The sequence below is a fragment of the Oryctolagus cuniculus genome, chromosome 7 (assembly GCF_051225735.1).
Source record: "Oryctolagus cuniculus isolate XC-2025 breed Fujian yellow rabbit chromosome 7, ASM5122573v1, whole genome shotgun sequence".
NCBI lineage: Eukaryota > Metazoa > Chordata > Mammalia > Lagomorpha > Leporidae > Oryctolagus > Oryctolagus cuniculus.
This window is the reverse complement of record NC_142873.1, coordinates 150687944-150703287: the sequence shown is the minus strand read 5'-3', so window position 1 is coordinate 150703287 and position 15344 is coordinate 150687944. Positions and strand designations below refer to the sequence as shown.

At 40.0% G+C, this 15344-nt stretch overlaps 1 protein-coding gene across 50 annotated transcripts in view; it reads right to left on the bottom strand.

The window, feature by feature from the left end:
• EIF4G3 (eukaryotic translation initiation factor 4 gamma 3) overlaps window positions 1–15344 on the bottom strand; it is a 376646-nt gene that overhangs the window by 130977 nt on the left and 230325 nt on the right. For all 50 annotated transcript variants that reach the window (XM_089301376.1, XM_089301377.1, XM_089301378.1 and 47 more), the window contains one exon: window positions 11600–12424. In XM_089301376.1, coding sequence (XP_089157502.1) covers window positions 11600–12424 — 825 coding nt within the window. The remainder of the gene's footprint in view (window positions 1–11599; window positions 12425–15344) is intronic.

Here is a 15344-nt window from a genome sequence, read left to right as displayed (position 1 = left end):
TGTAATCATCACTGAAGAATATTTTCATCATCCCAAAAGGAAACTCCATATCCATTAGCACTCTGACCACAACCTCCAACCCTTGGCAGCCACTCATCATTTTGCCATGGAAATATGCCTATTTTGAACTATTTCATATAAATCGAATTATGCAATGAGACTTTCTGTAAATTTTTTCCACTGTGCATAATGTTCTCAAGGTTCTTTCATGTAGCAGCATACCCATGTCAGTACCTCATTTCCTTTCATGGTCAAATATACCATGCACTATTATATGAGAGGTCTTCCAAAGGTTGCAGTGAAGGAAATGCACATTATGTTTTAATTCCATGTTTCTATTAATTTTCTCAACTTGCTTCATATTTTTTGTTTACACATTCATCAGTCGATGGACAATTCAATTAGTGTACTCCTAATTTTTGGCTACTCTATTCACTTTTTTCCATTCCTCCTAGTTTCTTCTTTGCCTTTCTTTCTAATTTCCCACTCTTGACCAAAAGAGGAAATCAGATATTGTTACTGTACTCTACTGTAATGGATATATCAAGGGTTTCAATTGCAGACTCTCAAAATTCACTGTTCTAAGCAAACGTTCTCTTCACTTTCCAGTCACAGTGGAGGTAACCTTGAGATGTGTCTATTGTGAAGATTAAATGACATAACAGGTAAAAAAAATCTTTAATTGAAGTTATACATGCATAAATACTACACTTAGGAATTTTGCACCAATTTGTACCTAGGATTTTATTAAAAACTTTTCATAAGGTATCAATTTTTTTAAATTCTCTTCTTTGGCAGATAGATTTCTCAGGGTAGGTATGATACCTATTCTATATAATACTAGCAGAATTCAAAGTGAACCTTTGAGCTCTTGACAGTAGCTAAAAATATTATCAGTATTATTCAACATCAATGGGGTACTTACTATATGTCAGATATTGTGCTAAATGTTTTATACATACCGTATTTTATTTACCACACCTTTATGAGGCAAACACTATCTTCACTTTGGAAAACAGATACAGAGATTAAGGAACTCACCCAAGATCACAAAGATAGAAAAAGAGTCTGTTACTTTACTGACAGAGTTTAGAACAAAAATAACAAGAATCTACATTTAGACCCAAAACATTGAAGAAAGACAGGCTTTTAGTAAGACTAGGTTTTCCTCTTTTGACTCATTGAGAGGTGTGCTCCCCTAGGCCGTCTGAACACAGGTTAAGTACAAAGGTTCTTTGCAGTGGAGAAGGGTTTAATTACTAAGTCTGGGAAAGAGCTAAATTCTGAGCAAAGAAATCTACATATGTTAAATGTGAACACTGGGGAGACGCATCTCACATAAACAGGCAAGGAAGAACTGCAGAACTTGCTTGCTAGGAGGTTAGCATGTGAGCCTGACAGTGGGACGACCCCCAGGCATCTGGGCACCTTTGGCCGCACATGAAGAACAGAATTTGACCCGGCACCAGTATTTTCCAGGAAATGCTTAAGACTTCACTGTGGAGGGTAGTAAGAAAGGAGGAATGACAGTTAAGAAATGAACTTTTAAAGTATATTGTTAGGTGGCTTTGTTGGAAATAATTTACAAAAAATGTGGAGAAAATTTTCACATATCCCTAAGGATCACTCAGATTCAAGTCTCTAAAAAAGATGGCCACAATAAATTTTAAATGGGTCCTGTCCCAAGATTCCAGAATGTAACTCATTAGAGGAAAATGAGAACTTAAAAGGTGGCATAGTAAGGTAGGGATCAGGCTTGTGAGACACACCACTGGCACTCTGCTTTTGGTCCCTGAAACTAAATCTTCCAGGGACATTTCAAATACTCCTTACAAAGGGTAAGTCAAAAAAAGGTAAAATATTTCAAATCCCCAGGTCCTGTGTTGTGGAGCAGCAGGTTAAGCCACCACCTGAGAAGCACATACCATGTAGCGTTGGTTCCAATCCCAGCTACTCCACGTCTGATCCAGATGCCTGCTAATGCACCTGGGAAAAGCATCAGAAGATGACTCAAGGGCTCAAGCTCCTACACCCACCTGGGAGATCTGAACAGTGTTCCAGGATCCCTGGCTTTGGCCTGGCTGAGCCCTGTCCATTTCAGCCATTCGGAAAGTGAACCAGCGGATGGAAGAGGATGGAAGATCTCTCTGTCTCTCCCTTTCTCTCTGTAACTCTCCCTTTCAAATAAATAAACTTTTTAAAAATTTTGAAATTTCCTATTCCCAGGTGCCCTTGTTCAGATCAGTTTTTAAAATGAGTTTCATTTTTTTTTTTAAAGATTATTCTGACTTCAATCTTATTCTGACAGGGTCATAGTCAAAGTGGAAGTTCTCTCCTACCTTCAGAGAAAGGTACCTCCTTCTTTGATGGCCCTGTTCTTTCCACTGGGATCTCATTTGCAGAGATCTTTCATTTCGTTTTTTTTTTTTTTTTTTTTTTTTTTTCCCTAGAGTGTCTTGGCTTCCCATGCCTAAAATACTCTCATGGGCTCTTCAGCCAGATCTGAATGCCTTAAGGGCTGATTCTGAGACCAGAGTGCTATTTAGGACATCTGCCATTGTATGAGTCTGCTGTATATCCCACTTCCCATGATGGATGGTTCTCTCAAAAGCTTCCATAGCCTTGGCAACTCATGACTAGAGCCTAGGGAGATCACTGATGCCATAAACAAGAGTGTCAAATTGTTAAGTCAACAACAGGAGTCACTGTGTATTTACTTCTCATGTGGGGTCTGTCCTTAATGTGTTGTCAATGTGAAGTAATGCTATAACTAGTACTGAAACATTATTTTACACTTTGTGTTTCTGTGTGGGTGCAAACTGATGAAATCTTTACTTAATATATACTAAATTGATCTTCTGTATATAAAGATAATTGAAAATGAATCTTGATGTGAATGGAATGGGAGAAGGAGTGGGAGATGGGAGGGGTGCGAGTGGGAGGGAAATTATGGGGGGGGCATTGTAATCCATAAACTGTACTTTGGAAATTTATATTTACTAAATAAAAAAAAATTATTCTTGTCAAAAGAATAGATTTCCATATCTCTGGTATTGTGATTATTATGGTTCTCTTTCAATCTTCTCATAGTTGAGAATAAAGTAACTTAAGATTTTTTTGTCTTTAACATGTGAAAGTTCACTGCCCTGATATTTAAGCTAAGTCTAACCCACAGAATCTAGAAACCTACCAGTACCCTTACCTGAGACTTTAAGAATATAGGGTAGGGGCTGACATTTGGTGTAGCAATAAGACATACTGGAATGCCAAGGTTCAAGTCCTGCCTCCACTTCTGATCCAGCTTCCTGCTAATGTGCATCCTGGGAGGCAGCAGGTAATGGCTCAAGTAGTTGGGTCCCCATATTATTGAGGGACCTGGATTGAATAATGAGCTCCTGGATTCTGCCTGGCCCAGCCCTGGCTGTTGCAGGAATCTGGAAACTGAATCAATGGATGGAAGATCTGTGTCTCCACTTTTTAAATAAAAGATAAAAAATTTTAAAACATGAATATAAGGTCAATTCATATATCCAAATAAACAAGATTAGTTCCTTCTGCTGCCACTACATCCCAGGAGGTGGGAGGTGATGTGACAGTCCTCACGACCAAAGCGTTCACACCTTCAACACCCGCGTGTAGAGAGCTGACAGCTTAAATCTCTGCCACGTGGGGATTTGGAACTGAGATTTGCATGCCAACCTGAGACTTCTATGAGAGGGACAGACTCAGTGAAAAAACAGCTAAAAATGGAAATAAAACATAACAGTCCCATAGAAATGCCCTTTACTGGGGAGATAAATATAGATTTAAAATAGTAAACCAAAATTAATTCCTGCCAATGCTTTCCCCAAGACATGGCAGATAAAGTAGGTGTAAACTCTTTAGAACTTGCTTTCAAAATTTCAAAAATTTACCTGGAATTCATAAAACACATTAATAAAATATACAGAGAAACAATGCACTATAAGAAGTGCCAGAAGACACAATAGATTAGAAATCTCCCAGTGTCAAAAGAATTTCAAATTTTGATTTTTTATCATATAGAGATAAAAACTGTGACTAAAAAGTTATGATTTTAAAAAGTAAGTAAGTTCATGTTACATAGTATGTATCCCCTCCATTCCAAAAGTTGTACAGAAAGAATGATTGGATGAGGTATTGAATTCCTGCAGAATGTTTTTCTGCAAGTTCAAAATACTATTTTGTTTCTCTCAAACGACACAGAAACCATAAGAATTTCTAAGACTTCAAGAAATTACCCAATTAATATACAGTTTCACACTGTTAATTATTGAAGTGACTTGGGCTGGCATTATGGTGCAACTAAAGGGCCCCATGTGAGAGCAGCATCCCATCCTAGAGTGCCGTCCAAGTCCTGCCCGTGTGCCTGGGAAGGCAGTGGGAGATGACGATGACCAATTACTTGGGTTCCCGCTGCCCATGTGGGAAACCAAATATAGCTGTGGCTCTTAACTTCAGTCTGGCCCAGATCTGGCTGCTGTGGTCACTGGGGGAGTTAATGTAGATAGAAGATCTCACTTTCTCTGTATTTCCCTTTTCAAATTAAACAAAAAACAAAACAAAAAAAAGAACTCCTGGCTCTAGCTGCTGTGAAGTGAACCAGCAGATGAAACATCCCTTCCTGTCTCTGTCTCCGCTTCTCAGGCACTCTGACTTTCAAATGAATAATTTCTTTTTTTTTTTTTTTTTCTTTTTTGACAGGCAGAGTGGACAGTGAGAGAGAGAGACAGAGAGAAAGGTCTTCCTTTGCTGTTGGTTCACCCTCCAATGGCCGCCGCGGCTGGCGCACTGCGGCCAGCGCACTGCGCTGATCCGAAGGCAGGAGCCAGGTGCTTATCCTGGTCTCCCATGGGGTGCAGGCCCCAAGGACTTGGGCCACCTCCACTGCACTCCCGGGCCACAGCAGAGAGCTGGCCTGGAAGAGGGGAAACCGGGACAGAATCCGGCGCCCCAACCGGGACTAGAACCTGGTGTGCCGGTGCCGCAAGGTGGAGGATTAGCCTATTGAGCCACGGCGCCGGCATTCAAATGAATAATTTATATATATATATATATATATACACACACACACACATATATATATAAAACAATCAGAGGAGAGAGAGGAGAAAAAAAGAAAAAATAAAGAGGAATGAAGTAGGCTCATTGGAACTGTGGGACAGCATAGGGCCACAGGGATAACATATTCATATCTCAAAACATAGTAATAAAAAACTGCCCAAACCTAGTGAAATATGCAACTATCCAAATTGAGGAAGTTTAGAGATGTTTGGCCAGATTCAATTAAACTAAGTATACCCCAAGGCATATTATTATTAATGTCTCATAGGTTAAAGAAAAAGGATTCTTAAAGCTGCAAGAAAAATAAAACAGCTTATGCACAGCAAAGGTAACAAAGGAGCAGAGATGACTTACAGAACAGGAGAAAATGTCTGCAAGGTTTGCACGCAGAAAGTGGTTACAATAAGAGTATGTAAGAGATGGGACTCAATAGCACCAGAACAAACAAATGGGCCATAGATCTGAACAGACATCTGTCAAAGGAAGACATAAAAATGGCTAATAGGTACATTTAAAAATGCTCAGGGCTGGGGGCATAGTGGGTTAAGCCGCCACCTGCAGTGCTGGCATCCCATATGGGCACTGGTTTGACACCTGGCTGCTCCACATCCGATCCAGCTCTTTGCTATGGCCTGGGAAAGCAGTGGGAAGATGGCCCAAGTCCCTGGGTGCCTGCACCCATGTGGGAGACCCAGAAGAAGCTCCTGGCTCCTGGTTTGGATTGGCGCAGCTCCGCTGTTGTAGCCAATCAGGGAGTGAACCAGTGGATGGGAGACCTCTGTCTCTCTTCCTCTCCTTCTCTGTGAAACTCTTTCTATAAATAAATAAATCTTTAAAAAAATAAAAAATAAAAATGCTCGACATCACTAATCATCAGTGAAATGCAAATGAAAACCACACTGAGGTATCAACTCACTCCAGTAACAATAGCTAGTATTGTAACAAAAAAGTATCCAGTAACAAAAAGACAAAAGGTACCTGGAGTTGGAGAGGATGTGGAGAAAGGGGATTCACTGTACACTGCTGGTGGGAATGTAAGTTAGTACAGCCATTATAGAAAAACAGTGTGGTTACTCAAAAAAAAAAAAAAAAAAAAACCATTTAAAATAAAACTACTGGGGTAGGCATTGTGGTGCAGTGGTTGACCTATCACTTGGGATGCCAGCATCCCATACAGGAGTGTCAGTTCAAGTCCTGGCTAATCTACTTTTTGTTCTGCTTTGTTTTTAGGATTTATTTATTTGAAAGAGTTAAGAGAAAGAGGGAGAAATGGGGGGAGGGGAGACTTTCATCTGCTGGTTCACTTCCCAGATGGACGCAACAGCAGGGACTGAGTCAGGTCAAAGCCAGAAGCCAAGAGCTTCATTTGAGTCTCTCTTGTGTGTGACAGAGACCTAAACACTTTGGCCATCTTCTGTTACTTTTCCCAGGTCATTAGAAGGGAACTGGATTGGAAGTGGAGCAGATGGGATACAAACTGATGTCCATATGGGATGCTGGCGCCTACCTGCTAAGCCACAATGCTGACCCAACTACTCAATTTCTGATCCAGTTTCCTGCTAAAGGGTCTGCGAAGCAATGGATGATGGCTTAACTATTTGAGTTTCTGTCACCCACGTTGGAGATCATAGGGAGTTTCTGGATCCTTGCTTCAGTCTGGCTCAGCCCTAGCTACTGCAGCCAATTGGGGAGTGAACCAGTAGATGGAAAATATCTCTCCTCTTCTGTTTATTCTCTTGTCTCTGTCTAAGTCACTCTGCCTTTCAAATAAATAAATACATCTTTAAAAAAATAGCAGTACCATATGACCCAACAACCCCAATCACTGAGTGTGATTACTTTCCAAAGTAAATGAAATCAATCTGACAAGAAACATTTGTATTACATGTTTATTGTAGCAGTATTCACAAGTCAAGAAACAGAAGCAATCTAAATGTTCACCAACGGATGGATAAAGAAAATGTGATATATGCACAATAGAACAATATTCTACACAGGATGGAATCTGGTCACTTGAAACAACATGGAGGTCGTCATGCTAAGTGAAATTAGAGAGGCAAAAAGAAATAAGCACTGCATGATTTCACTCATAAAGAGTTTTTAAAAAATTGATCTCCCAAAGTTGAGAGTAGAACAGTGGTTACGAGAGCTGGGAGGGAAGAATGCAGAGAGGTTAAGAGGTACTAAGTCAGAGTCAGAGAGAAGGAAGAAATCCCGGTGTTCTACTGCACAGTAGTGTGACTACATATAACAATGTCAAAAATTTGAAGATTATAGTCAAGTAAGCCTGTGATAGTTCAGGTAGCTATAGTATTTAAAGGCAAATTTAATTTTCATTATATAATTCTGCAGCAAAAATATCTGCAGAGAAACGAAAGGAACGCTTCTGTGGCTTTATCATTTTTAACAGGCTAGAGTTATTAGGTTTTTGAGTTTCATTTACTGTTGGATTTTAAACACTGTAGGGTGCTGCTGACTTAGACACTACTAAGTGCATTTGCACTTCAAGCAAATGTTCCATGGTCTGAAGAATAATGAACCCAAAAATTCTACTTGTCCATGGATCCTCTGGCACTGTCTTATGATACCAGGTCACCTAAGTGAATACCTGCTTACAAGGAGAATGAAGGTCAGCGTAAGTGCAAGTATGATTTTGGTAGAGAGTCTTGCATTACAGTTTTTTCAGTTGAAAGGTATGGTTTGCATTTTTAACTTGTATTCTACACAACTGTTTTGTTTGTCTGTTATGTGCTTTAAAAAAAACAAAAACATTTCTCTTCATTAAGTTCTCTTGATTTCTGGAGCTCCTACAACCACTAGTTGGTGAATGACAATTGAGAGGTGAGTAAATTAAAGGAAACAACAAAGGATCAAATGACTATCTGTCAACTACTAGGTGCTCTCGGGAGGGCATTTACCTGTAGCTACTTCAAAACCAAGATTTTTAAAAGGGTGACTAACAAAATCCCATGTTACCTCTCCACCAAAGAAAAACCTTCTACAATAGTTATAGTACCTTGAATACTAACTCAATGGAGGGAAGTCTTTGGAGGAAACAGATGACTTGCAAAGATTTATGATAAATTTCTTCCAGTGCTCACTGTCTTACACTGTCTGCTTCTCTTTACAGTTTACTATATTGAACTAGATGTTCTGCAATTTCAAGGGATAATAAAGTTTGCACAGATATTAATGAGTAACTTGCCCCAAGAACTGAGCTGGGTAGAAAAATTATATTTTAGGCGGCGCCGCGGCTCAACAGGCTAATCCTCCGCCTGCGGCACCAGCACCCCGGGTTCTAGTCCCCGTTGGGGCACCAGATTCTGTCCCGGTTGCTCCTCTTCCAGGCCAGCTCTCTGCTGTGGCCCAGGAGGGCAGTGGAGAATGGCCCAAGTCCTTGGGCCCTGCACCCACATGGGAGACCAGGAGAAGCACCTGGCTCCTGGCTTTGGATCAGCGTGGTGCGCCGGCCACAGTGGCCATTGCGGGGTGAACCAATGGAAAAGAAAGACCTTTCTCTCTGTTCTCTCTGTCTCTCTCTCACTGTCCATTCTGCCTGTCAAAAAAATAAAATAAAATAAAATAAAATAGAAAAAAGAAAAAAAGAAAAATTATATTTTAAAAAAAGGGATCAGGATATTGGTTTGTCAAGTTTCTTACACAGTTCAAAACAGACCATAAACACTAAAGATATTGGTGACAAAAACTTCTCCAGTGCGTATCTAGAACCCACCACAGTGAACACATTTGTGAAAGCTCTTGATTTACAAAAGCATTACTTAACCAGACAGGAGCATATGAAGAGAAAACTATACAGTATAGGACAATGTTGTAGAAGATGGGCTGTGCTGTTTGTTGAAAGCCAAAACTTCAATATCCTAATGGGATGTTGACTCCAGAATCAGAGGAAAAGCCTCAGATAATCTTTGATTAAAAACATAAAATCTAGGGGCCGGCACTGTGCCATAGTGGATAAAGCCATTGCCTGCAGTGCCAGCATCCCATATGGGCACCGGTTTGAGTCCCAGCTGCTCTACTTCTGATCTAGCTCTTTGCTATCGCCTGGGAAAGCAGTAGGAATATGGCCCAAGTCCTTGGGCCCCTGCACCCGCATGGGAGACCCAGAAGCTCCTGGCTTCGGATTTGCACAGCTCTGGCTGTTGGGGCCCACTGGGGAGTGAACAAGTAGATGCAGCCTCTGTCTCTGCCTCTGCCTCTCTGTAACGCTTTCAAATAAATAAATAAATAAATCTTAAAAAAAAAAACCATAAAAGCTAATAGTCCCTAAGATCTTAGGTGCTGTTACATTAAAAAGAAATAAACTGAAAGGAAACAACACTTTAAAAATATGAAGGGAGCTGGCACTGTGGCTCACTAGGTTACGCCGGTATCCCATGTGGGTGTCGGTTCTAGTCCTGGTTGCTCCTCTTCCAGTCCAGCTCTCTGTTGTGCCCTAAGAGGGCAGTGGAAGATGGCCCAAGTGCTTGGGCCCCTTCACCCGCATGGGAGACCAGGAGGAAGCACCTGGCTCCTGGCTTCAGATCGGCATAGCTCTGGACGTAGTGGCCATTTGGGGAGTGAACCAACGGAAAGAAGACCTTTCTCTCTGTCTCTCTTTCCGTCTAACTCTATCTGTCAAATAAATAAAATAAATAAATAAAATAAAAATATACAGGACCATTTAAAAACTGACGAGAAAAATAAAACTTTCTAAAGAAAAAGTGGGAGATCACTCAACTAAGATTTAATCAGAGAAATAATTTTAATTTTCTGAAGTAAGGGCTGGCATTGTGGCATTGTGGGTTTTACTGCCACCTGTGATGCCAGGATCCCAAATGAGTGTCGGCTGGAGTTCTAGGTGCTCCGCTTCCAAGCCAACTCCCTGCTAATGCATCTGGGATAGCAGCAGAAAATGGCCCAAATACCTGGGCCTGTGGCACCCACGTGTGAGACCTGGATGGCTTTCCAGATTCCTACCTTCGACCGGGCCAATGCTTGGCCTTTGTGGCCATCTGGGAAGTAAACCAGTAGAATGGAAAGCTGTCTGTCTGTCTTGCTCTCTCTTTCTCTTTCTGTTAATTGTGCCTTTCAAATAAGTTTTTAAAATCTAAAAAAAAAAAAAAAAATTTAGAATAAGGGTGTTGGCGCTGCGGCATAGTAGGCTAAGTTTCTGCCTGGAATGCCAGAATCCCATATGGGTACAGTTCATAAACTGGCTACTCCTCTTCTGATCCAGCTCTCTGCTGTGGCCTGGGGAAGGACTGGAACATGGCCCAACTGCTTGGGCCCATGCACCCATGTGAGAGACCTGGAAGAAGCTCCTGGCTTCAGATTGGCCCAGCTCCAGGCACTGCAGCCATGGGGGAATGAACCAGTGGATGGAAGACCTTTCTCTCTGTAACTCTGCCTCTCAAATAAATAAATCTTTAAAAAAATTCATGGCCGGCGCCTCGGCTCACTAGGCTAATCCTCCGCCTGTGGCGCCGGCACACCGGGTTCTAGTCCTAGTCGGGGCGCCGGATTCTGTCCTGGTTGCCCCTCTTCCAGGCCAGCTCTCTGCTGTGGCCAGGGAGTGCAGTGGAGGATGGCCCAAGTGCTTGGGCCCTGCACCCCATGGGAGACCAGGAAAAAAAAAGCACCTGGCTCCTGCCATCGGATCAGCGCGGTACGCCGGCCGCAGCGCGCCGGCCGCGGCGGCCATTGGAGGGTGAACCAACGGCAAAGGAAGACCTTTCTCTCTGTCTCTCTCTCTCACTGTACACTCTGCCTGTCAAAAAATAAATAAAAAGAGAAAAAAAAAATTCAGAAGCAGTCATAAATCTTTATGTTTGATTGCCATTATCCTAAAAAGATAAAAAAAAAAAGGAGCCATGCATAAAGAAGGTCCTTTAAGTTTATGATGACTAGGTTTCTGAATTCTGAGAAGACAGTATTAAGAATTATACATTATGCTAGCTTCGACTGGTTCCTAGGTCCAAAGCAACACAATCAACCACTGAGGAACTGATTCATAAGAACAAGGCAAAAAAAAGAAAAGAAAAGAAAAGAAAAGAAAAGAAAAGAAAAGAAAAGAAAAGAAAAGAAAAGAAAAGAAAAGAAAAGAAAAGAAAAGAAAAGAAAAGAAAAGAAAAGAAAAGAAAAGAAAAGAAAAGAAAAGAAAAGAAAAGAAAAGAAAAGAAAAGAAAAGAAAAGAAAAGAAAAGAAAAGAAAAGAAGAAGAAGAAGAAGAAGAAGAAGAAGAAGAAGAAGAAAAAACAAAATATGAACCAAACATGTATAGTGACATATACCTTGGAGACATTTGTATATTTGGAAATTCTCATTTGCATTTTTAGACAATGGAGTAACTTTTTTGCAGACTGTACTAAAACACAAACACATCACTGAAGAAATCAGACTAGGAATTTCAGCATTCAATGGATGTTTCTGGAAGTCAAGGAAAGTAGGCCATTAAACAATAACTCAAACAGCACCTCTTCTTCAGTAAGCATAAGAGTATTAATGGCAGAACAGCTTACCTGGGATGGGGCTCTTTCTTGAATTTAAGCTCCGAGAATCCATAATCTCTTCTGTTTGCCCATCTGCTTCTGTTTTGCTTTGAGCCTCTTTTGAATCTTCACTAAGGCAAGTTCTCATGCTTTCTTCCTCTTCTAAGACTCTCTGGACTGTGGGAGGAGCACTGGAAGTTGTGACTGCAGCAGGAAGAAAGACTGGAGTAGGAGGAGGGGAAGCTGGAGGAGTCGGAGGGGCTGGAGAAAAGGAGGGAGCTGTGGACGGGGTGACGGGAGCTGAGATACACTCCACTTTCATTTCTTCTGGAGGATGTTCCAAAATCTCCAATTCAAGAGTCAATGGTAACACTTCTTGCTTCACTATTTCCACAATGTTCTCCGTGGCTAGCAATTTTTCACTAACTCCATTCATTTCGTTAATTAGGTTAGTACTAGAAATTAGTGGCATATCATTAGGTGCTACACTACAGGGTTTCTTGCATACATCATCGTCAGTCTTCTCTGTTGGTGATGGCTCTGACGTATCTGTGCAAGATGTGGGGCTAGGTATAGGGATTGTGTCTTCTTTTGAGGAAGAGAGTTCACATCTGTCATCTACAGCAGTGGTGAATAATGGCTGGCTACTAAGAGCAGCAGAGCTGGGGGAAGCAATTGTACTTCGAGCAACTGGAGAAACAGTGGCAGGTGACGGAGGCAGAGGAAGCTCTGGTATGGTTTCTACTGCAGTAGTCTCAGATGTCTGACCTGTTTGTTCTTTCTTCTCCCCACTAAGGACTAGTCTACGAACTGGGGAAGGAGACTTTAACACTGGATCTGGTTTTGGCTTCTCTTCTGGGAAAGAAAAAAATAAAAGATTTTTAAGAATAATTCTGTATCAGAGACTGTACTGTATTTCCTTGGGTCAATTCTTTTTAACCTCTAACCCTAAATCACAAGTAGCACAATAGAAACCAAAATATTAGACTTAAGTAATACTCCAAAAAATGTTTTTTTTTCCTTAGTTATACTATCACTTGGTCTCCAATACATAGTTTAATTTGAAGCAAGGGAAGCAACCAGTTAACAAAATAATTATGTTAAAAAAAAAAAAAAAACAACAGAAAAGCTCATCAAAATTGAAGCTCAACCATTCTTGGGTTGAGAGTAGGACTTTTCTGTAAGCGGGGAGACCATATCTACCAATCCTGTTTCCTATGGAAAATTTATCTACCCATAGTGAGATACTACCAAGGATAAATATTAGAAATAAAATTATTATAAAGAAATTGATGCTATGTTTCATTCTATAGATTTCTGCAATTGGGTGAATTTTATAAAACATGTATTAATTGTACAAAAATACTATGTCTTAACAGAAACCAACACAGTGTTATTTCTTAATGATGAAGTTTATTATCACTAAAATCAATTTCCTGAACATAAAGTGCAGTTTAAAAATTTATTTAAGGTTTTTTTTTTTTGGACAGGCAGAGTTAGACAGTGAGAGAGAGAGAGAGAGACAGAACAGAGAGAAAAGTCTTCCTTTTCTGTTGGTCCACCCCCCAAGTGGCCGTTTCCGCCAGCGCACTGTGCCGATCCAAAGCCAGGAGCCAGGTGCTTCCTCCTGGTCTCCCATGTGGGTGCAGGGCCCAAGCACTTGGGCCATCCTCTACTGCACTCCTGGGCCACAGCAGAGAGCTGGATTGGAAGAGGAGCAACTGGGACAGAACCCAGCGCCCCAACGGGGACTAGAACCCAGGGTGCCGGCGCCGCAGGCAGAGGATTAGCCAAGTGAGCTGCGGCGCCGGCCACATTCATTTCTTAAAATAAGCATAATCAGAAATAGTGTTAAGGTATAAAAATGGAAACATATCAACACACTCAGTAAAAGAGAATACAACATATACATGTCTGCAGTACTGAAATTATATATAAAATACCAATCTGTGTATAGACATACAGAGAATGAGATTGAGAGAGAATCTGATGACCATTAGGGTACCAGAAAAATATAAGGAATGGTAGTTAACAAAACCCCACGTTCTAAAATTCCAGATGAGTGGATACATGGTTTATCCCTGAGTGGATGTAACTAAAGGAGATTCTGGCTTCAAGCCTTTGCTTGTTTAGCAAAATAAAAGGCTCCATTAGAAAAACAGACACTCAGAGTATGATTACCAAATGCTGACAAAAATTTTAAGCATTATTAATGACAGTCTAAAGTAAAACATACTTTACTTTCTCCCCTAGATTTGTTATGTGTTGGTGGAATTGAGTCTTTATAATAAATTGTAGCTAAGTCTGTGAAAGAGAAATAGATGACAGATACCACCATTAAGCTGTTTGCTAATTCATTCACTGTAATTACAAGACTTAAAATTCACCTTAATTTTTGGGCATGGAAGCTAGTGCTTCTACAATTTAATTTTGCCTATTTATTCTAGTGGTAAAATCAAAAGGCTCTCTGCCACATTCCTCATGCTAAGCTGCCATGGCAAGAAAAAAAAATACTTCAGAAAAGTATCTTTATTTTATATGTGTTCTATGTGTAACATATAATAAATGTGTATTTAGTAACATATTTCTGATAGAAATAATTTTCAACTCACTGGAGTAACTGTTATGGGCCAACCAGATTATATCGGAGTCCTGTGAAAGCATACTGGAATTACACTCTTAGCACTCACTGAAACCTAAATGCAGTAACTTCAAAAATAAACAAAAAAAACCCCAATAATTATCATATTAACAATCTAGTATGTGTATGTCAATTCAATGATAAATTTGGGGATATGAAATTTCTGAGATTAAAAATTGAAAGAAAAGAAGGTCTAGGGCTGAAAACTTTTACATACTATTGAGAAAAATCTAGCATTAAGAAAATTAGAAACAAAAAAGTTAGTTATTTTGAAAGCTTTCTTACTCTGAAATAAAAATTATTTAACTTACTCATCAAAGCTAAGATACAGGAAGTTGAGAACTACAATACAGTATATTTAAATAGAGAACATTTATTTTATCCCTCTCAACACTTTTATTTACTAGTAAACATTTGGCCAGCTTTAGGAATGTGTAGAGATTCGATTTTAAATAATTTTTCCTAATGAAATAATCATGCAAGAATGAACAGAGATAAATGTCTAGAATATTTAAGTTAATAAGAGGGTGAATGAGTGGATGGAAAATCTCTCTCACCACCCATTCTGCTGCTCAGCCTTTTAAGTAGATGAAAATATTAAATAAAAATTAAAATTATATGTAATAGGAAAAAAAGGAAATTAAAAGTCCAACAATAAAAAATTGATGGCCTGGGCATATTATGCTTATTATGTAACACTTAAGATATACTCTTATTTATTTAATTTAAAATTTGCATTTATTTGAAAGGCAGAGACAGAGATAGAGATCTCCTGTCCATTGGTTCATTCCCCAAATGCCCACCAGAGCTGCAGTTAGGCTAGACTGAAGCCAGGAGCCTAGAACTCAATCCAGGTCTCCCACGTGGTGGACTCAGGTATTTGAGTCATCATAGCTGCCTCCTGGGGTGCACATTAGCAGGAAGTTGGAATTGGAAGCAGAGCCGGGACTCAAACCCAGGCACTATGATATGGTCCAATTTTATTATTCAAATTTCCACTAAGCAAAAAATGGTATCCTAACTGCTGTGCCCAAAATCTGCTCTTAAGATAGGCTTTGAAAAGAGTACTTAGTGAGACATAAGTTGTTTATAATAAAAGACATGCTTTTTTAAAAGCAGGGCACAGAACTGTAA